The 27,896-nt window shown below is 41.5% G+C and overlaps 1 protein-coding gene across 2 annotated transcripts in view; it reads left to right on the forward strand.

The window, feature by feature from the left end:
- Positions 1-26,051, forward strand: part of PRAG1 (PEAK1 related, kinase-activating pseudokinase 1) — a 36,438-nt gene extending 10,387 nt beyond the window's left edge. For both annotated transcript variants that reach the window (XM_073637054.1, XM_073637055.1), the window contains exons 2-6: positions 1,760-2,166; positions 2,741-4,212; positions 12,065-12,240; positions 20,426-21,165; positions 23,838-26,051. In XM_073637054.1, the coding sequence (XP_073493155.1) occupies positions 1,760-2,166; positions 2,741-4,212; positions 12,065-12,240; positions 20,426-21,165; positions 23,838-24,872 (3,830 nt within the window). In that variant the 3' untranslated portion in view covers positions 24,873-26,051. The remainder of the gene's footprint in view (positions 1-1,759; positions 2,167-2,740; positions 4,213-12,064; positions 12,241-20,425; positions 21,166-23,837) is intronic.
- Positions 26,052-27,896: the final 1,845 nt, after the last annotated feature.

Here is a 27,896-nt window from a genome sequence, read left to right on the forward strand (position 1 = left end):
TTAGGCTTCCATGATTTTTTTTACTTTAGTTCTAAAAACATGTGAGGTTTAAGAGTGGCATCCATAATATAGGCTTAAGAAATGTCCTCCTGAAATCTGTTTTTCACTGCATGATAAATTTGGGACAAATTGACTTTACTGTCCCACATCTGTTCTCAAAAACTAAATCGGTACGAATCATGTTTTGCTTAACATGAGTTTAAATGTAATAATACTTACTAAAGGATAAAAATATTTAGTAAAACTATTTTCTATAGTAGTACCGTAATCCTTTTTTCAGAGTGGTAATGTATTGCTATAATCTTCATGATTAGTTGGCTAGGGTTGTCTGATATCACCCATGGAAAGAGTGTCTTGACTCTTGAGATCCTGACTGTAGCTAACAAATCACCAGCCATCTGTTATATCGATGACGTTTCATGGTAACTGCAGTAATGCTAATGTTTTGAGTCAGGGATGTCATCATATCATAATGGATCTGCATTTCTAGATGCGTGTGCTAGTATATTTCACTTTAGGATAGGGAAATAATGATGCCCCAGTCAATGGTGTAACACCAGGCATCACCAATTGGTGGGAGATGTAAAGCAGGTCATCTCAAAATCAAACAGTCTGAGGCAGCTGTGAAACGGCAATGAGCACCTTTGATATGGTAAAGGTTCAAGGTGTCACTTTTAATTGTCATTGAGCTGAGAAAGGAAATGCATATTCCAAACCAATGAGTTTTCTGTTAGAACTGTACATAAGGACAGGGAGTCACCAGATTATTCAGGAAACCTTGATATCTCCGTTTCCGAATCCCTGTTTCATTACTATTGCAGATGTGATCACAGGGATGGTTCAGGCTCGTGCAACTTGCCAAATACTGAGTAACATATCGTCAAAAGACATGTAGATTACATTGATGATTCATGATATTTCATTCAGTACATAGTTATTGGTGCTGACCTAAGTGGATTTGTTCGAGTCAATGCTTGATGAATCACCTTTACATAGTTAATCACGTTTAATCAGATGAATCTTTTGAGCGTTTACTGCCGGAAATAACTTTAATAGTATTTGAGGCATAAAGCACAGGCTTGTCAAAACGAGGTTCACTTGGCCGCGCTGCTTCCATCAAACACGCAAGGTCGAGAGCTTGATGAAGGGGTCTGTACAACTCTGAATCATGTTGACCTATTGTCAGTGGAATCAATAAACTACTTTGATGGAAGAGATTCTCGAACGTGCATGTTTGGTGGAAGCAGCGCGGCCAAGTGAACCATCATTATGACATGCCTGTATGATTATCGTGAGAGAGGTGCCTTCAGTAGCTTTAACATTATCTGAGGCTTTTTGTGTGTTTATCCTTTGCACAATATCGAAATGTGATCAATGAAATTGGAAGGGGGTGAGGGTTAAGATGTCCCCAGTAACAGTCTTGGCCTATAAACTGCCTCTGCTTGATTTTTCTCATAATCTAATTTAATAGTCGTTGGGTAGATTTAGAGGAACCTGTTGACAATGGTATCTGATCTGCATGCAGGATGTTATAGAGCAGGAAGAGCTGACGAGATTGATATAGGGGAAAAAACATCAACATAACGTATAGAAGGTGCCCACTATACTAAGTGATGGCTTATTGCTAATTTACATGATTTCCTGCCTGTACATTTTGCAAGAATTATGCCAAAGGGTCCCTTTTTTTTTGAGGGTACATGATCATATGGAGGTTGTTTTCCAGTGCAGTTATATAATATTCTGTCTTTTCTACTTGCAGAAAGAAGCCTCCATTCTTGCCCTATACATTTGTTTGCACAAGATGAGAGCAGAAATTCTGATCCTAACATGCACAGAGCCATCCCAATGACCAGTCAAGGCTTGAAGATGTCTGCCTGCAATGATTTTGTTGAACATATTTGGAAACCTGGATCCTGTAAGAATTGCTTTCACCCAAAGAGTGATCACCGAAAGCATAAAGCACCCTCAGATGGGAAAACCAGCAACTTGCCAGTCCTGCCAAGTCTTAATGGGATTAGGAGCAAGCAGGAGAACTCAAACCAAGATGATGACATTATAATTGCTGCTCTGTATTCCAAGCCCACCATAGCAGTGAAACCCACAATGATTACATCAGAGACTGCGGAGGAATGGGCTCAGCTGAACAGCACCGAGATGCTCACTCAGGTAATAGGCGTCCTTGGATTAATACATTAAAGAATCGCATAGCTGCCAAACATTGGATCCTAGATATGTCTGTCAACTATGTTAATTGGACAATAAAATACAGATGTGAGGAACAGATTTATCAAATTTAAAAAAATAAATTACAACTTTAATGGCCACACAACCTGGTCCACCATGTGATGGGAGGTTTCCTGATTGTCATCCAACATCAGCATGTTAAAATTCAATTCCTGATCCTTTCATTCCCAGCCCTGGAAAGCTAAGCCGCCACCATCAGTGATGTCTGACAGTGGCTTACTTCACTTTCCCCAGTGAAAACCTATGTATGGGAAAGGGGGAGTCCGGAGGAGAAGCTGTCTGACATTAGCTATTTAAAATTGCGTTGCTATCTAAGGGTATGCTCGTGCACACATCTTCATTTTCCTGAAGCATTTATCTTAAAAAATTATGTGGGTACACCTGCTTCTAAAATATGCCACGTGCGCATACCCTAAGGTTCCTTTATTGCTTCATTTTTTTTTTTTTTTATATGATTTTTATTTTTAATATAGTATTTTTCTTTTTCTGTTTTCAGGTTAGTTGGAAAGAATCATCAACCACCAGTCCTATCCTGAAGTCTGGGGATATTTCAAATGATCTTTTGGATAAATTTGCAAAGCCTTTCACTCATAATTTCAACTCGTCCAACGATACACCGAAGTATGTTTTCAATGGATTGTCGAATCATGACAAGGAGATTGAGTTCAATGCAGTGCAGAACTTAACGTATGTGAGCCACTTTGGTGGTCAGGTTGACAAAGCTGTGTTTCTTAAAGAAAAGTTGCCGTCACCTTCCGACGGATGTACTCTGTTATCAAAACAAAAAATACATGGCGAAACTAAGAAGCTGAACATCCTCCAAGCTGAATTTGCATCATCTCCCAAAAGAGGCCCTTATTCTAAAGAAGGCTTAGCTAGTGAGTTATTCGTCAAAACTGGTCAAGAATTGTGCAATCAAGCAACGTCTGCGAATGATCGCAAACCGTGCCATAACTCACAACCTGCTTCTAGTAAGAGCATGTTCTTCAGCAGAACGAAAGTATCGCTTCATTCTGAGTCACGTAACGTCTCAGAGACACTCTCATGTGCTAATATGAAGAACAGCCCTCTTACATCGCCAACTTTTACAGATTCCCACACTCCGCTTCAGCCGTCTGTAGTACCAGTAGATAGAAGGGACAATGAACCAATTTATGCTGAAAGTACTAAAAGAAAAGGTGTGAACAAGAGGACAAAAACCGTAATGCAAGCAGAGAAAACTAATTCTAAGCAAGAAGAAAGTGGCACCAAAGAGAACCAATGTGTGAGCGTTGAGAACGTATTACAGGAGTCTACCACACATGTAGCGGCTAGGATAACAGTCATGGCTGCACACACAGAAGAAGACAACCGGACAATCTACCTGAGCAGCCCTGACTCTGCAGTTGGAGTTGAATGGACATGCGGTAGTCCTTCATCTGTGGAGAACGTACATCTTTCGCCTACGTTTCTCTGGGCAGAAAGGAACCACGGAAAAGGTATTGATGTCAATAAAAAGTACCAGGCTTCATTATCACATAAATTCCAGTGTAGCTCCAGTCTGGTAGTGCCAGCTAAAACTACCAAATTTGAGAATTTTTCTACTTCCAAGTTATCATCCCCAACACACGCTACTGGGATATTTTCCTCAACGTCCCATAAAAAGGAACCCTTGGAATTTAGCGACAGGTGCCTGCTGACTGGAGACCGTAGGCAGAGGATCACACACACAACATGGAGCCAGCAGTGCAGGATTGATGAAGAAGAGGAGGAGGAGACCTCACCTCCTCCATCGCAGCCACATACAAGTGTCATAAGCAATGGACAGCCTGGTGCACCCAGCTATATTTCTAAGGAAAGGGACACGTTAGATGACCAGAGAGGCCAAAAAGGCATGAGCAAATCTGTTTCCTGCCCGGTCGAACTGTTAGAAGCAAGCACTGAAGACTCCTCTGAGCCGCCACCTCCACCACCAAAGAAACAGACCAGGTATGAGCTATTTGTGGCTTAATTGTACTCTTTAATTCTAAAATTCCTGAATCATTTCGCTAATACAGGATGCATTCATTAGATCAGATACTTATAGGATTTAGCAAAGGATATATCTCATCAGACAGATCACAGCAATTAAGATGAAGTAATCACCTCAGTAAGGAAGGGAAATTATAGTGTGATCATAAATAAGAAGACATCTTGAATATAAATCATATGCTACAAATACAGCAAACACTGAACTAACAGTCTATGTGCTACGCCATTAGCATAGCACGCCTCGGTGCATTACATAGTGAAACCCCTCTAATACTGTAGGGAATAAATGGCGCCATGTAAACGGCGTATATTTATGGCATAGAGCACCAATTTGCTACATCTGTATGTCAATGTGGCCCAGTAGAGTAAATGCATGGCCTATGTATAAAAATGTCCAAATTTATTATTTAAATGCATGACCATCACCTCTTCCTTTACACTATCTAAGGACCCTTTCACCTGGTCTTTTATGGGCTAGAATTTTATTAGCGTCACTGGTGGTCAAATGCTGCATGGATGAAATGTGGTTTTCCTGCGCTGCTGATGTGCTCGTAAGTAGAGGCTTGTAGGCGATGAATTCATAAGGAAATAATTTATTGATGGATTACAAAGTCAACGCGTTTCGAAGTAATCAAAAACGTCTTTTTCAAAACGCGTTGGCTTTGTAACCGCAGGAAAACCACATTTCATCCGTGCAGCATTTTCCTCTGTTCTGACGACCGGTGTTCTGCAGCAGCTGGTTTCATGCCATTGAATTGTTGCAATGTGCAACAGCACCAGGTGAGCGGGCATTCATTTCTTCTTGTTTTTAATCGGATAAAACCCTGTTTGTGCTGTTTTGCTTCCTAGCTATTCTCCACTGCTGGTCAAATAGCTCATTCTCCGTATACTCACAGCTTTCCGCCCATGTACAGTCAGTGGTGGATGCGGGGTCATACAGAGCTCAGTGTTCAGAGTACTGCTAAATCTGCAGCAGACACAACTGATTTTATCAAAATGACAGCAAGCAGCTCAGTAAGTGATACGTCACTGGAATCTGGGTCTGTGCCCCTACATTACGCTGCTCTCCGATGCGGTAGCAAAAGCCTGGTGACAGATTCCTTTTGAAAGCCAACACTTTAAAGGGTTCTTATGAGCAGATATTATCAGAGTCCTGGAGAATACACAATGGGATCTGTATACAGTTGATGGAAAATAGATTTCCGTTGTTTTTCCGGCCTTTGCTAGTAAATGGTTTATAATCACAAGGCAGATGAAAGTTCAGTGCAGTGGAATGTCTCCTATACTATTCTGCACTGCTCATAGCCTGGGGTTGTAAGATGCTTCGTTTTTTTTTTTTTCCCTCTAATTACAAGAACATACTAGTCTAACGAAAGTTATGGTTGTGCCAAGAGTCTGGAAGCTACACGGTGAAAGGAAATGCACTTGGCTTGATTTAATCCGTATTCTCTTATGTGTATGCCTACATGGGGAACCGACTAAGCGAATTCTTAAAGTTCCTTACGAAAGGCCAATAAGCTGTGCTTATACCATGGGGCACTGATATTTCACACACACCTCATGGCAGAAGAATCCTCATAAACCAGGTAGTCCATGCTGCCATCTGTGTTTTCCGGGTGTCTGTTGATGTTTCTAGAAGTTAAAGGGACGTGTCACCAGGTCAATTGATTTAGTTTGCACTCCTCTTATACTTCCGCTGCTCTCTTGAGTATTCTGGCTTTTCGTTTTCTTTTTTTTTTTAAAGTCCGACATACTGTTCCTGAGATACGAGCCTTTTTTTATTTAGTGCTGATTTTTATGGTCTTTACAAATGGGGCGATGATCACAAGGTGATTATTCACAGCAGCGTAAAGACCATAAATATCAGCACTATATAAAAGGCTCATATCTCTGGAAACCAACTTTTGAAATCTTCAAGGGATTTTCAGCTACTACGATATTGATGACCTGTCTTTAGGATAGGTTATCAATATCAGATCAGAGTAGGTACAACGCACGGCACTCTCACTGATCAGCTGTTATCACCTTCTATTCAAACAATAAATGCTGATGTTCCACATCCTGCCAGAGCTGGTAACAGCTGATTGGCGGGGTGCCAGATGTGGGATTCCCCTCAGATTTGATATTAATGATTTACCCAAGGGCTTGTGCAGATGACCGTATTTTCGGATTGCACTCGGCCATTCAAGTTAATGGGTCCCTCGAAAATATCGGACAACGCTTGGATGACATCTGAGTGCAGTCCGATTTTCACAAATTGGCAGAATTCAGAATTTAATTTTTTTTCCATCTTCTCCGCATCCGTGAGAATGGGATCATACTATGATCACACTCTGCTCAGAGTGTGATTCGCATAATCAGACCGATTTTCTCGGATGAGAGAAAATACTGTCATCTGCACGAGCCGTAAGTGTAGATCATCAATAAAATAGTAACATAAAACCCCTTAAAGTGGTCATACACATTAGATGTATGGGGAGAGTTAGCCGCTGCTACACTCCTCAGGGAGAACCAAGGGATCCGGCATTTAAACTTAAAATGCCCAATCCTTATATCCTCTAATCATCTGTTGGGAAGCCCCATACACTTCATATGGGAGGTGAATTTGGACAACTTTTAAAGTGTATAGGGGCATTCAGACAAATTATGATCTGTATAAAACCTGGCCCTTCTGTTTCGGAGGTAAAGTTTATCCCTGGGCTACACTGCAACTTTTTGTAGCGTTACTAATTGACTTTAACTATTTAGCTCCAGCCGTAGTCCAAAACAATACATAAGATTGGGTGGCCTGCAGCTGTTGCAGTTTAGCCAAAACCTAAACTTTCCATCCAGACAGAGTTCTTGGTCCATTTATTTTCCCTCTTATTCTATGAGTTAGTTAAGTAGGCATCTGCCCATAAATCCTTTCTAGCTTCAGCTTTGCACTTTACGCAGTCGGATGAGCAGAGAGAATGTAATGCCAGTTATGTAACCCGTTTATTTCTAATCGCACTCCACTTTTCCTTTCCACCAGAAATTGTTCATGCCGGTTAACTGTATAATGCTGTGTAATTGGAAAAAGGTCACTTCACGGTAATGATGTGTGTGACTTTGATAGCAATTATCATCGCCCTCCGCCCAGCACTCATCACAACATTCCTTAAAGGCATTGTGCAGCCAGATGACTTTCTAACTACACACCACACACAAGTGTGTGACTTGATAGCTCCTGTCACTGACCTGTGTCATAAGATGAATGGGATCATTGACTCTGGACACACAAAAGGTTGTCTGTTAGGTTAGATCAACACATGGCTGTGAACATTATCTCGATTTCTCACATCCCTTCCAGCCAAGATGGTAATACCTCCTTCAGAATTCCACTACTTGTCTTAAAAATCACATTATATGAAGAGACAAAACGTGCTTTCAACTTAAGATTTTTCACTTGTCTTATGTGATGATGCATAATGTACACGATTTGCTCCTGGCGCTAGCGGACAAAGAATATATACTGATGTGAGGGCTTTACTCAGGAAGACCAAGGATGGATGTACATTACATTGAAAGACCACTAATTTCACTGCTAACTATTGAATAATGTGATTTTCATTGGCCCCAACTCTTTGCACTCCCAGAGATCTGGTCTGTGACACTTAGAGGGGTTGTCCACTACCGTAGAACCACTTATTAATGGCCCTAGGGTGCTGCAAGAAATCCATAATTGCTCACCAGACCAGTCATATGTCTCCTGCTGGTCTCCTGACATTACGTCATGAGGCCGCTGATCGGCTGCAGCCTTAACATTTATGTCCAAGATGAAGAAAAATTGTCCTTTCTCTTGAACATAAATGTGATGGTTGCAGGAAACCGGCAGAGGACGCCGGGCTGAAAACAGTGTGGCAGTGCCAGTCTCTGAGGCAAGTATAGATCCTTTATTTATGCAGCACCCTGGGCCATTAATAAGGAATTCTCCAATGATGGACAATTCCTTTGAGGGATCACTGTGCCCCCTTTAAGGTTTACATTGCTCCATACTGCACAGTGCCATACTTCTGATAGTGACTGTGCTTGATATTGCAGCATTGTCCCATTTAAACACTTGATCAACAGAGGTGTTGAGATTCAAATCCCCACCAATATTGGGTTATGTGCACACAGTCTTTTACATGTGGGCGAAACCACCTGGCTCCAGGCCACCACTCTTCAGGGCATGTCAGCATTTTTTTTTTTTGTCCTGAAATGTCTTTTTTGGACTTTTCCTGAGCACCTGTTCAAAGTTTTTGATCACCTGTCATCAGAGCAGAAAATGCCTGAAGATTGTTCAGCTCACTTCTTCTTCATGTGCTCATACCCTTATGTTGACGGCATATCCTATTAAAAAAAAAAAAACTTTCAACACTGGCGTAACTAGAGTTCTATGAGCCCTGGTGCAAAATTTGGATGTACGGGCCCCTGTAATGTCCTCCATCTTGGGCCCCCAACCTATAATAATCTCCACTCTCTTGGCCCCTTTCTTTAATAATGTCCCCCATCTTGGCACCTATCCTGTAATGATGTCCCCTGTCCTTTCTACTTCAGGTGGGTTTTGGCGCGGACCTGCCTTTTAAAAGGTGTGTACATAACGTTATGTTGATGGCTTATCCTAAATAAGAAAAGCTTTCAACAGTGACGTAACTAGAGTCTTATGGGCCTCTGTGCAAAATTTTGACCTAGGCCCCCACCAGCCTGTTGGTCATATGTACGAGCCCCTGTAATGTCTTCCAACCTGTAATAACGTGTCCCTTCCTGGAACCTATCCATAGTAATGTCCTCCTTCCTGGTACCTGTTCTGTAGTAATGTCCCCCATCTTGGCACCTGTCTTGTAGTAATGGCACTCTTCTCATACACCTCTTTAAAAAAATATATATATATTCTTCTTACCTCTACCATCTCCCATCGTCCCTTCATCGTCCATAGCCATCTCAGAGACACGCTGATGTTGTCTGGTGACGTGTATAGCTATCGTGGTGCAGGGACACCCATTTAGCTGAAACCGGTGTTGACGGGCCTCCTGACTCCACTCTCTACGACTGCGATCGTTATGCCCCTGGCTTTCAATTTTAGAAACCAGAAACAACCCTTTAATGTGTAAAAAATAAAAATAAAAACACAAAGTATCACTCAACCCAAAGTATGTAAATGATATAAAAGATGTGCCATCCTGCACAACCCCTTTATTGGGTCACTTAATTGTGGTGACTATGGGGTCCTGGTAGACTGGCACTGTATGGGTCACAGTTTGCAGAAGAATTTGTACAGATGGTTAAGCATCCTTTTGCCTTGTGTTTCACTCTCATCAATCTTATGAGTGGTATTGAGACACGATGGGCTGCTATGGAGATGGTATGTGTCTTATACACACTCTTCCTGGCACGAACTGAGTAACATTTATCAAAGGCAGGACCTGTTCCAGTTCTAGGGTTCAGGCTGTGTTTTTGTTCCAGAAGACTTCAAAGCCTTACATGGCATTTGTTTTCTAATTCCCAGTAGCAGAGACGCTTGGAGGAGCTGGGAGTTATGCAAAGAATTCCTTGTGTCCTTGAATCCGGAGACAGTCTCACAATGACCTGCTACCTTCTATGCGGATTGTGCTGGTCACCTCTTCCCACAGACTCCGTGGCGAGGACATGTAGATTGGCCTAGTCACAATCCATTCTGCACCTTCCATTATTGTGAATGCTATTCAGTTTGAAGCTTGAAAAAAGTATCATCTTTCCAGCTCAAAATCTAAAGAGGAGACCCCAAGATAACAACATGAGTGCAAATAAAACTAAGCATGGACTGGTTTTCTAGTAATTTTGGTGTATTCCAATACCCGAAATATAAATGTAGAAAGGAGAATAATGGGGTTAATGATTGTTAATGTTCCAAGGAGAGCAAACATTCACCCTCACAATGTCTTCTTTCAGAAACATTCCTGTTAATTATGCCCGGACGAGGTTGCCTTTCCACATATTTCTGCAGAGCTTTTATCTTTTTGTTTTGTACCTGTTCCAAGTCTAATCACCCAGAAATATGTACGTCGTTAGCCAAGCACAGCCTCAGTTTAGTGGAGGATCTGAAGGTTATGAAAGGTGTTGTGTCTGAGGATCCTCACCTGTACGCTGCCATGTATGATGGTGTTGGGGTGCCAAGAAGGATTGCATTGAATACTTGTTCAGACAGTGTACGTATGTATGTATTTTGTCTGCTTCTAAAGAGTACTCCAGATTTAATTTGGAATTTGGCCCATATCGTCAGAATCTTCAAGGGTTAATCCTATCTCATAAAGTAATGCCATGTTATTATGTTCATTAAGTAATATTCCTAAAGGATAAGTCTAGGATATATATTTTATGAACAGTGAGGTCACCATAAATCTTGGCAATGATGGGGTTGGAGCCTTGCACTGTGGCCCTATAAAGCCTAATTTAAGACGTCTGTGAAACACTGTTCAAATTTAGACCAGGATGCATGGACTGCCCGTGGGTCTCCCAACCCGAACTTGACAGCCTCATATATGCCTATGAGGCTGTAAAGTATGGCTCAGGAGACCTGTGGCCAGTCTGTACACTACAGTCTGTACATAGACGTCTGAGTCCTTCAGCCCCCCCATACACATTAGATTAATGTCAGACACATTTGCCGATATTGATGGGCCATCCAACTGATTGTAGGTGAAGATGTGGATCAGGCATGTCCGAATTCAGACTGCTCTTCTCTTTGTTCTCCCAGAGATAAGCCGCCAGCAGAGATGATTTGTATCAGCTCTCTCATAGAGAGCACAGGGTCACTTGACCAAACGAGCACTCCTGTACATTGAAGAGAAGGTTGAGATAGCTGTTGACCCAATGATCAGCCGAAGCATCGTTCGGGCGACAGCCACCTGATGTGTATATGGAGGCTTTCAGTCTTTTTCTGAACAGCAGCACTACTCCAACACCGCTCCATTCAAGTTCTCCGCACTGCCTGCTGGCCGGTAGTGCTGCTCTTCAGGGAAAAACGGAGCGGTACTGAAATCCTTTGATTCTCCGAGTCATGGAGCAATCATAATGTGATGTCATATTCTAAAGCTATGTGAGTCCTTTCATATCGTAGGGGTGTTTTTTTTTTTTTTTTTGGATACATATTTTTCTTCTTCAAGGCAACACTTTTCAAATCACACCGTTAATAGTTACTGTGATTTTGCACTTTTACCCAAGAATTTATAAGGGTTATCCAGGAGTAGAACTTTTTTTTTTCTTTGCCTAGGGAACAGCACCACACTTGGCGTTCATGGGATGTAATTCTGGACAACCATTGTAAATGACTCCACACTTCTGGTCAGCTAGAACTGGTACAAGTGAACCAGGAAGGGTCTTTTCTGCCGACCAGCCGTCAGTCTCCCTGTAGGTTCTTGTCGTGTAAGTGCGGTATACACTCCTGTGTGACTACAGTAGTGCCAATGTTTGCCGTGTTAGGGAGGCACAATACTGATCGTTCTGCTCCATTTCAAAAGCACATTTTTGTGGAAAGAGAAACCTGTTTTACTGCTCTCTAATTCATCTGTTAGGGACAGAGAACAGGAAGAGTCAATTTGTGCATCCTGGTCTGCCAGTGCTAATTTGTGTTTTGCTATATTTAAAATGGCAAAAATTTTGTTCCCATAGTAATGACGTGAAAACTTTACATAGGAATGTTTTACGTGAATCTAACGTTGCTCATTTCTAAAGCTTTAAAGTCGCTTGTTTTCCAAAGTAAAATAGTAGGAAAAAAATAATAAAATTGTTACTCATGACTCTCTTTTTGTGTTTTTATTGCTGTCCCAAGGCATCTGAAAATGAACAAAAGTAGCGGCGAACTGGAGAAAATGAGTCTTGGCTCAGTGGAGAGTCTCGGAGAATCATTTAAGGCGACGAACATCAGCAGCTCAAATGTGAACATTAATGTCAGCTTCAGTACCGACTCCATGGACAGCCTGGACTCCAGGACGTGTAGTGAAGGAGGTAATGGGATGTGCCTGTAGTGCGATATAGGATACAACTGCTTCTGTAGCTCATTTGTCCTCATTTATACATACAGTATATTGGTCTCTTTTTATATTGGTGCATGTTGCTTCATGAAAAAATTAGACTAGGAATTAAAGTAGCCATTAATGGCAGGTAGACATCTATTCGGTCTCCCTCTATTGTTATGAGCATAGACAGTCTGATGTTATGCTTATCTATATATTCTGTATCATATTAAAGGGTTTTACCCTTGTTTAGAAGTTATCCACTATCTCCAGGATAGGACGGTGGGTGACAAACGGCTGGGATCCGCACCAAGTCCAAGAGCTGGGCTGTAAGGGACCACTGGAAATAGCTGAGCATGGTACTCTATCTATGACAGTCCCATAGAGAATGAATGGAGTGGTATGAGCCATCCCTCCATTCAGACCGAGCTCTGCTGAGCTGCGTTCTCGGGATCAGTGGGAATCCCAGCAATTGGACTCCCACTGATGAGCAGATTATATCCCTTGCTTACTGATGGGAGTAACTGTTAAAGTATCTTAAAGGGGTATTCACATCTCAGTAAGTGATGACATTTCTGTATCACTTTGTATCCAACCTCTGGGACCAACGTGATCCTTAAAAAGAAGTGGCCTAAAACCTAAACCTTGACAGCACTCACCCATACAAGTGAATGGGCCAACTGCAATGCCCTACACAGACGGGTGTCCAGGAGTGATGCTGCACAGAGAAAATCTTTAAGGATACAGCATGGCGATAGTTTTGCAGTTCCTTCATTCTCGGGATTAGTGAATTCCCAAAGATGACCCCCAGTGTTCATTAAGTCATGGCATAGGTAACCATGTTAGCTTTTTATTAGTAAATGGGTGTGTGCCATCACATTTCAAGATGAAGATAGCCAATTTAAAGGGGTTGTCTCATGAAGACCACCTGTGTTTCAACAGAAGTGGGCCTTGCAATTAGCTGAATATCGCAAGTCCATGCTCTCTAATTCTCTTGACGATAAAGCCAGCTTACCCCCTCTTCTATGGTGTTTGTTCCACGGTGCAGGGAACCTGCTATGACCAGGCGTCCTTACTAAATTAAAAAAAATGAATAAAACTTGTACTGGGTAATAAAAACATCCAAGTTTTTTACTGTCACTTCATTAAAATTTCATAATTTTAACATATCATGTCACGGCTGAAAAGGCCAGTTGCATTCAAAATAAGCTATATATACACCTGTATGGAATTTTAGTGATGTGACGATAAACGTGACTGTTTTATTCCCTGCGAACTGGAATAATAGAGCGCAGGGAAAGGGGCTTTGCCTTTGTATATGTGTGCGTATGTAATAGTACAGACCAAAAGTTTGGACACACCTTCTCAGAATTATATACTTAACAAAAAAGTGTGAAACAACTGAAAATATGTCTTATATTCTAGGCTCTTCAAAGTAGCCACCTTGTGCTTTGATGACTGCTTTGCACACTCTTGGCATTCTGTCACGTGTGCTCAGTGTGACCCTTCTTTAATCTGTGAAGAGCGCAGGGCGCCAGTGGCGACTTTGCCAATCCTGGTGTTCTGTGGCAAATGCAAAGCGTCCTGCACGGTGTTGGGCTGTGAGCACAACCCCCATCTGTGGACGTCTGGCCCTCATACCACCCTCATGGAGTCTGTTTCTAACAGTTTGTGCAGACACATGCACATTTGTGGCCTGCTGGAGGTCATTTTGCAGGGCTCTGGCATTGCTCCTCCTCTTCCTCCTTGCACAAACGCTGAGGTAGCTGTCCTGCTGCTGGGTTGTTGCCCTCCTACGGCCCCCTCCACGTCTCCTGGTGTACAGGCCTGTCTCCTGGTAGCGCCTCCAGCCTCTGGACACTACGCTGACAGATACAGCAAACCTTCTTGCCACAGCTCGCATTGATGTGCCATCCTGGATGAGCTGCACTACCTGAGCAACTTCTGTGGGTTGTAGAGTCCGTCTCATGCTACCATGAGTGTGAAAGCACAACCAACATTCAAAAGTGACCAAAACATCAGCCAGAAAGCATTGGTACTGAGATGTGGTCTGTGGTCCCCACCTGCAGAACCACTCCTTTATTGAGGGTGTCTTGATAATTGCCAATTTCCATTTATTGTCTATTCCATTTGCACAACAGCATGTGAAATTGATTGTCAATCAGTGTTGCTTCCTAAGTGGACAGTTTGATTTCACAGAAGTTTGATTTACTTGGCGTTATATTCTGTTGTTTAAGTGTTCCCTTTATTTTTTTGAGCAGTGTGTGCATGTTTGTATATGTGTGTGTAATATATATATATATACAGTACAGACCAAAAGTTTGGACACACCTTCTCATTTAAAGATTTTTCTGTATTTTCATGACTATGAAAATTGTACATTCACACTGAAGGCATCAAAACTATGAATTAACACATGTGGAATTATATACTTAACAAAAAAGTGTGAAACAACTGAAAATATGTCTTATATTCTAGGTTCTTCACAGTAGCCACCTTTTGCTTTGATGACTGCTTTGCACACTCTTGGCATTCTCTTGATGAGCTTCAAGAGGTAGTCACTGGAAATGGTTTTCACTTCACAGGTGTGCCCGGTCAGGTTTAATAAGTGGGATTTCTTGCCTTATACATGGGGTTGGGACCATCAGTTGTGTTGTGCAGAAGTCTGGTGGATACACAGCTGATAGTCCTACGGAATAGACTGTTAGAATTTGTATTATGCAAGAAAAAAGCAGCTAAGTAAAGAAAAACGAGTGGCCATCATTACTTTAAAAAATGAAAGTCAGTCAGTCCGAAAAATTGGGAAAACTTTGAAAGTGTCCCCAAGTGTAGTTGCAAAAACCATCAAGAGCTACAAAGAAACTGGCTCACATGAGGACCGCCCCAGGAAAGGAAGACCAAGAGTCACTTCTGCTTCTGAGGATAAGTTTATCCGAGTCACCAGCCTCAGAAATCGCAGGTTAACAGCAGCTCAGATTAGAGACCAGGTCAATGCCACACAGAGTTCTAGCAGCAGACACATCTCTACAACAACTGTTAAGGAGACTTTGTGCAGCACTGCTAAGGACAGGCAACAAGCAGAAGAGACTTGTTTGGGCTAAAGAACACAAGGAATGGACATTAGACCAGTGGAAATCTGTGCTTTGGTCTGAGGAGTCCAAATTTGAGATCTTTGGTTCCAACCACCGTGTCTTTGTGTGACGCAGAAAAGGTGAACGGATGGACTCTACATACCTGGTTCCCATCCTGAAGCATGGAGGACGAGGTGTGATGGTGTGGGGGTGCTTTGCTGGTGATACTGTTGGGGATTTATTCAAAATTGAAGGCATACTGAACCAGCATGGCTACCACAGCATCTTGCAGCGGCATGCTATTCCATCCGGTTTGCGTTTAGTTGGACCATCATCTATTTTTCAACAGGACAATGACCCCAAACACACCTCCAGGCTGTGTAAGGGCTATTTGACCAAGGAGGAGAGTGATGGGGTACTACGTCAGATGACCTGGCCTCCAAAGTCACCAGACCTGAACCCAATCGAGATGGTTTGGGGTGAGCTGGACCGCAGAGTGAAGGCAAAAGGGCCAACAAGTGCTAAGCATCTCTGGGAACTCCTTCAAGATTGTTGGAAGACCATTTCTGGTGACTACCTCTTGAAGCTCATCAAGAGAATGCCCAGAGTGTGCAAAGCAGTCATCAAAGCAAAAGGTGGCTACTTTGAAGAACCTAGAATGTAAGACATATTTTCAGTTGTTTCACACTTTTTTGTTAAGTATATAACTCCACATGTGTTAATTCATAGTTTTGATGCCTTCAGTGTGAATATACAATTTTCATAGTCATGAAAATACAGAAAAATCTATAAATGAGAAGGTGTGTCCAAACTTTTGGTCTGTACTGTGTATATATATATATATATATATATATATATATATATATATATATATATATATATATATATATATATATATATATATATATATATATATATATATATATTTATATTTATATTTATTTATTTATTTTATGAAAACTAGTCGGCACGGCACGCTGGGTTAGTGGCCTAAATAGCAAATACCAGTATTTAATGAAGCCTACAAATTCTAAGCAATCTTGTTGGCAGAAGCACAAGTCAGGTTACAGAAAAGAGACCCCTGCTGGGAAATTCCTAGAAATCTCTTTGAAGTGCTTTTTGTTTATCTACTTCATTTAATCCTTTTGATAGCTGTCACTTAAAGGACTCACCTTTTACTATGAAAAGGCCTATCACAATATAAAGGATCAATCTGTAAACATAATTTAGTAATTAAGTTCTTTTCATATCCTATAAGGTCAATTGTAATTAACCTTTGCCAGATATTTAGCTCAATAATTAATATCTGAGAAGCTTAAATTTGATCGAACACCAGATTTCACATGCAAACTGTATACATTATTAAATAGATAACTCATACTTGATGAGGTTGATGTAATTGCTGATTGATCATTTTATGAGTCCACCTCTGTCTCATAAAATTATCATTTTAATATTGGGTTGGAATCATACAGCCATTCTGATATGGATTTTCAAAGTAACTTCACCAACCTCATCAGGTCTAATAGATGAATTTCATAACGTATGCAATTTTTACAGTGAAATCTTGTAACTCACCTGTTTTTAACAGTCGTTTTAACGATTAATACTTTGCTTTGTGCGACAATTATCTGTTGTGGAAAAAGTGATACTCAAACAGCTTTTCATTTACATGATATTTTGTACATACATTGTATGTGTACTGTTTGCTTTGAGGAAATGCAAATTAAAAGGAACCTGACCGGTCCCCCGTACCCACCAAATCACCAGGATTTGTATCTTCCTTTATAAAAAACCTGCCTAACAATCCCTTTTATTACAGTTAACACACAAACAGATCTTTGGAAAAAGTATTTCTAAAGTCCATTTATCATATGCAAATTAATCTTTTAACTAGTCGATGGGGCGTTCGTTTTTTCTCAGATTAGTCGTCCCACTCAGCATGTTATCACCCCCACAGGTGCATGATAACCTGATTTGTAAGAGTCAGCCACATTGCCAGCTCCCTGCAAATCTCGCTAATGCGCGCAATTTTCTTTCATAGAAGTCATGGCGTCTCTGAAGCCGGGTGTATGCTTTCCGCACATGTCCGGAAGCAAATAGGCTTCTTCTCCAGCTCCTCCGTTGACTTCAGGCTTCTTCTCCTCTTCCGGACATGTGCAGTGCGCCTCTGGAGCAGGGAAGCATACACCCAGCTTCAGAGACAAATTGACTCCTATGAAAGAAAGTTGCGCCCATGTGTGAGATTTGCAGGGAGTTCGCGCAGGAGCGTTGTAACTTGATAAGCAGAACAACATGGACTAGTTAAAATATTAATTTGCATATGATAAACAGGGTTTAGAAATACTTTTTCTAAACATCTGTTTAGGCAGGGTGTTTATACAGGAAGATATAAATGCTGGTGGTTTGGGATGCATGGGGGACCTGTTAGGTTCCCTTTTAATGTTTGTGGTTCTGCCATTAAAGGGGTTGTTCACTACCCAGACAACCTCTTCTAAATCCGTATGTTTCCCCCAGTAAAATAGTAACACTTATATCGAACTCTGGTGCTGTCGCCATTCCAGCGATGTTTGCACTGACTTTCCCGGGGATAGCATGACATTGTTACGTCACGCGATCCCTGCTGTCAATCAGCGGCTGCTTCGCTATTCCCCCTGTTGGACGTATCACACACATCCGGAGTAAGTGAGGGAGCCTTTTGAAGTCCACAGAACTATCAAGGTTGATAGCTCATTGGCAAGTGCTGAAGAGGCCCAGTGTTCTGACTAGTGCTGCGGCCCATCAGAGGGGTTACAGTCATATCAGAAATTTTGATAGGAGGGGGTTCTTATACTGACGGTCATTGATCAGTTTTCTTCAACTGATCTTGATCGACGATTATTTTCATTGTAAAGACTATTTGCTTTGAGCCTTTTCCAGGAGAGCAAATGCCAATCAAAATTGTTCTAAAATTATTTCCGAGAAATGGTAAAATTTACTTATCTAATCTACTATATTTAGATTTAATAATATCATCATGAAGTCAAATTATTTCATTGGATAGTGAAGCTCAAAGTAGCTGGTCACCGTGACCTAAACGTTAGTCCTATTTAATGACCTTTCTACTCGCAGTCATTTTCTTCCCGTGAAATGTTTCTACAAGAGTAAGGGCGTCTATAAACATTCTCTCTTCTAAGATATCTGCAAAACTCTTGTGGAAGGAGCAAAGTCCACCAGATCTCCTGTTTCTACAGTCTGTGCAAATGTCTGGTGGACTTGTGTATGAAAATATGCCGGGATATTTTTCGCTTGCTTTGGAGTGAGAATTACAATATGGACTTGGTGGTCAAAAAGCAATAATGATACCATGTAATAGAAACGGGATCATCAACAGTTGCGGCGGTTCGTTTAAGAAAAATGATCTTGGATCCAGTTTAGTTCTAGGGATTTTTGCTTCACGGACTTGTTGGTTTTTGCATGTAGCTGGTTCAGCTCTTTGCCATGTGAGTATTGAACGCAGACTTCTCGCACGCTCTTCTACTGCTCGTTTGTTCAGATATGCCAACGTCCTATTAAGGCCTCATTCACATGTCAGTATTTTGTCATTAGCGTTTGTGTGCCAAAGTCAGGAGAGGAACTTAGAGAAAAACTATAATTGCAAGACTGACTGTTCTGTGTTTTGGAGACACTCCTGGTTTTGTCATACATATACTGGTGTGTGAATGACGCCTTAGGTTGTTTTTAGAAGCTTGGATAAAGAAGGGCTCGTTGGAAAGCTGACATGGTTAAGGTTATGCAAGGAGTTATCATTGCTTTTTAAGATCCCCCTAAGCCTCCTTTAAGGCTATTGCAACATCTGCCCTCTACTCAGAATATGTACTTAAAATAAAATAAGCTGCCAGATCAGTGTTCGGTAAGGTGCCACTCCCTGTCTCTATTTCTAATCCGATTGCAATGAGCCTCTTGTCACAGAGCAGCCATGGAATGTGATTTATTCTTTCTACCTGAGCAACGCAAACAAACGTTATATGCTCTGTTGGCACAAAAATCTGTTTGCAGCAGGTTTACCAGCTATTACACATAGGGCATACCGAACCTGTGCTGTTGTGGTCAAATACAAGTTAGCACACTGTGGCGACAGGGACCAAAAATCCATTATTTCTTTATGCTCGCTTATATAGGACCAACATATTCCACAGCGTTTTACAGACATTATTATCACTGACCCCACAGTCTAATTCAGTATGCCTTTTAGAGTACAGAAATATCCACACAATGTCTTTTTAGATGCCAGTTTACCCGATGAGTTTTTGAAGCTGAAGACGCTTTAGGAAAACGCCAGCAATATTTTTCCTGAAGCAGGTTTCTTGGTGTCCATGTTGTTTTTGCTGCCCACATCATCGTCATCGTTTTTGGGTTTTTTTTGTTTGTTTTTTATTATGAGCTGTATGTACACTGCATATATTAATTACTTTTAAAGAGGTTGTCCACTATCCAAAAAAAAAAAAACCCTTCTGAATCCTTATGTCCCCCCCCCTCCCCCACCAGTAAAATTATAACACCCATATTCACATCAGATGCTGGCACCATTCCGGTGGTGTCGACACTGGGTCTCCCAGGGCTCGCGTGCCATTATGCCATGCAGGGATTGCATGACATAATTTCAAGCGAGCCCCAGGAGAACCAGTGCTGACACCGCTAGAACAGCTCCGGCACCGGAGGTGAGAATAAGTGTTATTATTTCACTTGGGGGAAACATAGGGATTCAGAAGGGGGTTGTCCATGTAGTGGACAACACTTTCAACATTTATTTTGTAAGCGCTTTTTCAGGTGGATTTTGCCTGAAAAAGACGACATGTGCACATACAATTTGGAGGGGAAACCTACACAAACACAGGGAGAACATACACAAACTCCTTGCAGATATTGTCCTTGATGGGATTTCAACCCAGTGCTAACCACTGAGCCACCATGCTCAGTCTAGAACAAAAATGTTTGTGTTCCGTATATATAAAATGATTGGTTTCATAGTTTTGTATAAATGGACGTTATTAAAATCATATACTTTTATTTTTATTTTTTTATGAAGGTCTCAAGCGCCAGTTTAATTAGCTCTTGTTTTTGTAGGTCAGTCATGTGAAGCTGTCATTTCTCCAAGTCTTTTATCTGCTACTGAGAAGAAGCATTTTGCCCAAGTTTCATTCTCCGTGGACTCTGGAATGGAGGCTCAGAATGGTCTTGGACAGCCACCTCCATTGCCTGTAAAGAAGTCTATGAATAGGGCTGTATCAGCACCAGATAACTCAGCATGGGGTCGAGCTTTCCCATCAAGAACTGGAGTTAATCCAAATAGTCCAAGGTCTAATCTTAGTCAGTCCGAAAACAATGTTTGTGGAGAGGAGTCCACACTGCACAGCCATCCTTTAAGTCCAGTCGACAGACATGCCATGTTTTCTTCCTCTGAGTCCTTGGAGACTTGCTGTAGAGGCCCTGGCCACAGAAATGAAGTGAGGAGCAGAAATTGTCTTCAAAGCCGAGGAACACCAGCCCTGTCAATGTCCCAGCTAAGTGTTTCCAGTCAAACTTCGTCAGCATCAAGTCTTCAGTTGCACCACCTTCTTAGCAACATAGACAGCAAAGAGGGCATGTATGCCAAGCTCAGTGGGCTCTATGCACAGTCAACAAGACGTTTAATGAACAAATGTGAAGATTACTTCATGCGGGACCAAAAGAAGGAACTTCATTTCAATGAAAATAACTGGTCACTCTTCAAGCTGACGAGCAACAAGCCATGCTGCAACGCTGGGGATGCAATCTATTACTGTGCCACTTGTGCCAAGGACCCTCTAAATAATTATGCTGTGAAGGTAAATTTGATTTCTTTTATGGAATTTGAAATAGTAAACATTGTATCTATTATATATATTATTTAGGAAGAATGTTTTGTTTTCCTGCTAACTGAGCAATACTTGTACTGTCCATTATATGATATATTCCTCTACATGTCTCTTGCTTTGAATGGACCTTAGGTATGCTTACGATTCAGACCAGATGTGATATTGGGTCAGTTGTAATAAAGTAAATAAGATCAGCTCTCATGACATTTTGGCCAAACCCAACAATTTTGATTGGATCAGCAACAAAATTCTAACGGTTATGAGGGATGCTTGACAGTCTGAATTTAAAGAGGACCTTTCACCAGTTTCAGCATGTTTAACTGGCCACATCATAGAGTAGTAGCTGCTCAAACTAGTGAAAGGTCCTTTTTAAAGGGGACCTGTCACGAGATCAAAAGTGGACAGTTTTTGCACATTTTTTTTTTCCCCGCTGCTCCCAAGTATGACCTTTTTCAAACCTGCCAGACGATTCCAAGGATATGGGCCTTTATATTTAATGATAATTTTCATTACTAAGGAGGCGTGGCTCACAGGATTTTCTGGGGGCATGTCCTCTACATAATTAATTACCCTATGAGCCCCACCTTCTTTTAAAAAGACCATAAAAATTTGCCTCCAATAAAAAGGACCAAATGGCGGATTTTAATAAAACAAAAAACGCAATAATCAGGGGATCAGTGGGAATAAAATAAGTGCAAAAACTGTCCACTTTTGACCTGGTGATAGGTCCTCTTTAAGAAGGTGCTTCCACTGACAACTGTTTGGGCATTAGCTATTTAATGTCTGGTTTTACTTTACTACATATAGTAGGCATCTGACATTGAAACTGTTTGGTTTCAATGTCCGCATGGCACTTATGCCCTGTGCAAGTACATGCTATGTGCAAGCTTCACCAGAGTGTACACAGTACTTGTGGCATCTAGCTGAACTCTTCTAGGTATTTAGCCCCTTCTGAGTCTTTCTATGTAAATGGTTATGTTTGAGAGCGGTAGTAGAAAATATAGCTTTGACAGAAAGGAAAACTTATTTTTTTAGGCTTCATGCACCTGGCAAAGGTGTGTGCAGGGGGCTGAGCAACAGCACATAATCCTCTGCGTCATAGGGACGACATGTGCTGTTGTATGATTCTTCAGGTGTCATATAGAATGTCACTGTGTTTTTAAGGATTTCTACAGAATCAGATAGAAGGAAAAAAAATCTATGCATCAAACTGAAATTCCAGGCCTATAGTGGCGCCATACGAAACGTAAAAGAGGGGCACCCTTTTAAGCCTCTGAAACAATGGCTGGTTTGAAGGTCAGCATTCATTAAACTTGCATGGAAAGTAAACTTTAGTTACCTTTCGTCACCCTCATTTAATACATTGGCCTCTTAATTTGATTACTTAGGTGAACGTGCAACGACTTGTGCAATTACTAACAACAGATGATTAGAGCCAAGGTTGTAGCACAGTTTATATTAAGAAAACAATAGTTTGCCATCGAACACACTGAAACCCTGACAGATCCCATTAAAAGTAATTTGGGTTAGTCAGATTTTCACTGACATTTTCTTGAAAATGTCCAATGTGAGCAATAAATCTTCCCATGGCACCTGGAGAAAATGTTCAACTCATTAACCCTATGATCAGGTGAACTTGGTTGTCTGATGTCGCCCATGCGGTCTGCACAGTTTTGTAATATGAAATAAGCAGCAGCTAAAAATTCCCATATTTTAAGCTTTAAATGGGTTGTCCCCTTTCAGAAAACATTTGCCTGCTGGTTCAGCTTGTTATCCTCTCCGGGTCCAGTGCTGTGCTTCTGGCAATGCCCTAGTCTCTATTATTTGGCTGCAGTTGTAACATCACATTGACAGTTCTGCAGCCAATCACTGAGCTCAGCTGCTCTGCTTGTGCCGTTTACATCGCTGTAACCTATACACTTTCTCCAGAGCTGGACCTGGGGAGGGTGAGTAAAGTGAAGTTATTTGTTTTTTCGGCAGGCAAAAGGTTTCTGAAAAGGAACAACCCCTTTAACTCAGATGTGGATTACTGGTGTAACTCAGCCAAAAGCCAAGTTCACACAAGCGTATTTCAGGGCTGTGGAGTTGGAGCCCATTTTGGTGGAGTCTGAATCAGAGTCGGTATAAAATGGACCGACTCCAGCTCCTAAAATATATAATAAATTGGGTACAGTAGTTCAATGCCGTTTGTGGATAATATTTTTTTCATAAGAATTTGGGAAAGTTATGAAATGTCCTATAAATGTCTGTGCTATTCCTGATCTAAGGGTCTAGACTTTTAGCTGAGATGAATCTGTGATACAGTAAATTTATCACTTAAACATGAGCCATGTATGAGGGAGTCGGAGTCTTGGAAATTGAGGAGTCTGAGTTGGAGGTTTGGCTTACCGACTCCACAGCCCTGGCATATTTCACGGTCCGTACACCGGCAGCAATTCTCCGATCTGGCATTGGGTCTCCCGAACCGAACTTAAAGCCTCGTATGTGTCTGAGGCTGCAAGTTCAGGTCGGGAGACCTGCGGTCAGCCCGGGCATATGCTCATGTGGACCTGGCAGAAAAAATATAATCCTAGCGAGAAATATTATTAACCGCTGTATTTATACCATAACTGTAAATCTTCTTCTTTCTCTTTTATTTACAGCTATGTAGAACAGAAGACCTAAAAACTCCATTTTATTCCAACCTCTCTTTACCTGTCCATTTCAACATACAGCAAGATTGTGGGCACTTCTTGGCCACTGTCCCTTCAAGCTTGTTGCATCCCTCTGATACATCAAAAGGCGGTTCAACAAATGAGACGTCACAGGCTGTTGGCCTATCCTCTGAGGAAGATTGCGTGGTGGTGATCACTCGAGAGGTGCCCTACCGTACAACTGCAGACTTTGTCAAAGAGTCCACATCCACTCATAAAACACAGCCAGAGATCTATGAGCGTCAAGTTTGCCTCCTTCTGCTCCAACTCTGTAATGGCTTAGAGCACTTAAAGGAACATGCCATCATTCACCGAGACCTTTGCTTGGAAAATCTGCTTCTTGTTCACTGCCATACCACACCTGATAAACTTAAAGATGGAAAGTATGTCCCAAGACTTATAGTGAGCAACTTTTCCAAAGCCAAACAGAGACCTGGTTCTGAGGACTCTAAACTCAAGAGAGATAAGACCAGACTGGCTCCGGAAATCATGGCTGCTTCACAGTACAAAAAGTTTGATGAGTTTCAGACAGGGATCCTTATTTATGAATTACTCCACCAGCCAAACCCATTTGAGGTCCGTTCAAGTCTTCATGAGCATGAGTACAGTCAGAAAGACTTGCCCCCACTCCGTAACTTATCGGTTTATTCTCGTGGCCTTCAACATCTTGCCCACTTACTCTTGGAGGCTGATCCAATTAAACGCATTCGCATTTCTGAGGCAAAGCGTATACTTCAGTGTCTTTTGTGGGGCCCGAGGAAAGATTTAACAGATCAACCATTCAGCCATGAAGAGGCGTTACACTGTGCCCTTCAGAACTGGATTGACATGAAGCGAGCCCTTCTCATGATGAAGTTTGCAGAGCGCGCTTTAGAGCCTGAACATAACATTTCTCTCGAGGACTGGCTATGCTGCCAATACTTGGCATCTGCAGATCCATGCTACCTTTATAAAACACTGAAACTTATCAAACTTATTACATGATCTGTGCTATATTATTCTAACTGCTGAAATCCTAGTAGAGCAGTTTAGTACAATTATGTTGCATTTTTTAGCTGGCCTGAAACACTTAATGAGCCTGTGTTTCCCCTGTTTCAGCATAGACATTTCATTGGTGACATTAAACTGCAACGATCTATCTCATTACTTATTTCCTTCTGGGAACATTGAATATATCTTTAATCCAATGCTGTGAATAATAAAAAATAGTAGTGGGATAGTTTTTGTAGCAAATATGATTTTATGAATCTTTGAAACAAGCCACTGCCTAAGTTTTCAATGATGGTGGCTTTAAGGTGGAGCTGTCACCAGGTCTAAAGTGGCCATTTTATGCTCTAATGTTGTTCCTGCTGCTCCCCTCAGAATTCCTTTTTTAAATCTAGTTACATATCTTTTTTATTTAGTGTTTCTTATAGTCCAAAGGAGGCAATTCTTACAAAGTAATTATGCAGATCAGCCTAAAGACCTGCGCCCAGGGAATCCTGTGAGCTTTGTCCAAGTAAAACCCAGAAAACTTTGCACTAAGCAAAAAATCCCATAACTCTGAAACCATATGGCGGAATTAAAGAAAAAACAAAACTGAATACTTAGGGATAAATTAAAGGGAACCTGTCACTTCAAAAAGCCTTGTGAACCTGCCTGGTGCTGGCACTTGGACCCCTGCTGCCGGGAGGAAATTAACTTTATACCCCTCGGCAGTGTTCCGGTTTGTCACCGGGGCGGCGCCGGCGCTGGTTCAGTCACCGCTCCATGTATAAAGAGTGGTGTCTGTAACTGCGCTCCTGGCACTGACTGACAGCCGGATCAGCATTACAGTCAGCTGTCAGTCTATACACAGAGCGGTGACTGAAACCATAACACTGTTCTGGGTGAATAAAGTTAATTTCCTCCTGGCAGCAGGGATTGAAGTGCCGGCGCCTGACATGTTCACAATGCTATTAACCTGCTGATTGACCCCATATCTGCAAGTTAATAGCGTTTTTTCAGGTGACAGGTTCCTATTTAAGGCCAAAAACTGGCCACTTTTGACCTGGTGACATGTCCTCATTAAACAAGCTAGATATAATTTTTTTCCTACCCCTTTTCAATAGGACTTGGCATATTTAAAGGGGTATTCCCATCTCCAAGATCCTATCCCAATATGTAGTAGGTGTAATAATAGTAATATTGGCAAATACCTCAAATTAGAAATGTAGTATAGTATTTTTGATTCACTATCTCTTTCCTCGTGTGCAGGCATCACAGGACCTTAGGTATCCATGGTTGCGTCCACTGATAGTCAGTTAATTAGCTAGTTGCCAGTGGTCGTAACCATGGATACCTAAGGTCCTGCAATGCCTGCACATGAGGAAAGAGAGTGAATCAAAAATACTATACTACATTTCTAATTGGAGGTATTTGCTAATATTACTATTATTATTACACCTACTACATATTGGGATAGGATCTTGGAGATGGGAATACCCCTTTAATCCCAAATGTGCCTTATTTAGTTAATGATGTCCTTACTTGGCAATTGTCTTATCTTTAGCACAAATACATTTTCTTTTTGTAACTTATCCATTATGTAGTTCCCGATATATACATTAACTATTGTCCTGCGCATTACAAAGGAAACCACTCCCAGAGCACTCTGCCCCGTACTTGAATATTGCATTTGTACTGTATAAATTGAGCACTAAAACAAGGCTGTGGTCTCTGTACCTGCCCAGTATACACTGCTTAGCTTGGCACCACAGACCACTGTGACAATCTGTCATTTCTAAGACCAGCACAGAAGGGTGCTGTTGTCCTGATCGGAATAGTAATGTTCATTTTATAGCACAGGTTGCTGAATGAAAGAAAAATTTCAATAAATTTCCCACATTTTATGTGCAAATTATTTCTTCTATGTTAAAAACCCATTGAAAGTGAGCCATCACTTGCAGTAAAAGATGGACAAATCTGATGATTTCATCAGGAGAAGCATACACTGTTGTGTGTTAGAGATCTGGTGACTTTAAGGAGGAAAAAGGGGCTATGTAATGCTGAGTTTTAACACGCCTTTAATCATTGTTGTTACATGACCGAACTACTAGACTCCTCTCTCCATTAAAATGAACAAATTTGTATAATTTTGAGAAATATCTATTGATCGAACACTAATCTTGCGTATATGGCTGGCTTAAAGGTGTTATACCATAAACCACACTTATGTACAGTATGGATAATAAATACGACTCCCACTAATCCTGGGAACAAGGACCTAAAGTCCTTTGTGTGAATGGTGCAGTAGTGAGCATGTGCGACCATTGCTACTATAGATTGTGTGAATGGAGCAGTAGTGAGCGCTGCTACTATAGATTGTGTGAATGGAGCAGTAGTGAGCGCTGCTACTATAGATTGTGTGGATGGAGCAGTAGTGAGCGCTGCTACTATAGATTGTGTGGATGGAGCAGTAGTGAGCGCTGCTACTATAGATTGTGTGGATGGAGCAGTAGTGAGCGCTGCTACTATAGATTGTGTGGATGGAGCAGTAGTGAGCGCTGCTACTATAGATTGTGTGGATGGAGCAGTAGTGAGCGCTGCTACTATAGATTGTGTGGATGGAGCAGTAGTGAGCGCTGCTACTATAGATTGTGTGAATGGAGCAGTAGTGAGCGCTGCTACTATAGATTGTGTGAATGGAGCAGTAGTGAGCGCTGCTACTATAGATTGTGTGAATGGAGCAGTAGTGAGCGCTGCTACTATAGATTGTGTGAATGGAGCAGTAGTGAGCGCTGCTACTATAGATTGTGTGAATGGAGCAGTAGTGAGCGCTGCTACTATAGATTGTGTGAATGGAGCAGTAGTGAGCGCTGCTACTATAGATTGTGTGAAGTGAGCATGTGCGAGCGCTGCTCCATAAACTATCTATAGCAGCAGTGGTTGCACATGCTCACTACTGCTCCATTCACACAAAGAACTCTTGGACCCTGTTCTCATGATTGGTGGGGTTTTCAGCAGTCAAATCCCAAGCGATCAAACATT

The sequence above is a fragment of the Phyllobates terribilis genome, unplaced genomic scaffold (assembly GCF_046119375.1).
Source record: "Phyllobates terribilis strain yellow unplaced genomic scaffold, ASM4611937v1 Scaffold_1__5_contigs__length_1240528914, whole genome shotgun sequence".
NCBI classification, from domain to species: Eukaryota; Metazoa; Chordata; class Amphibia; order Anura; family Dendrobatidae; genus Phyllobates; species Phyllobates terribilis.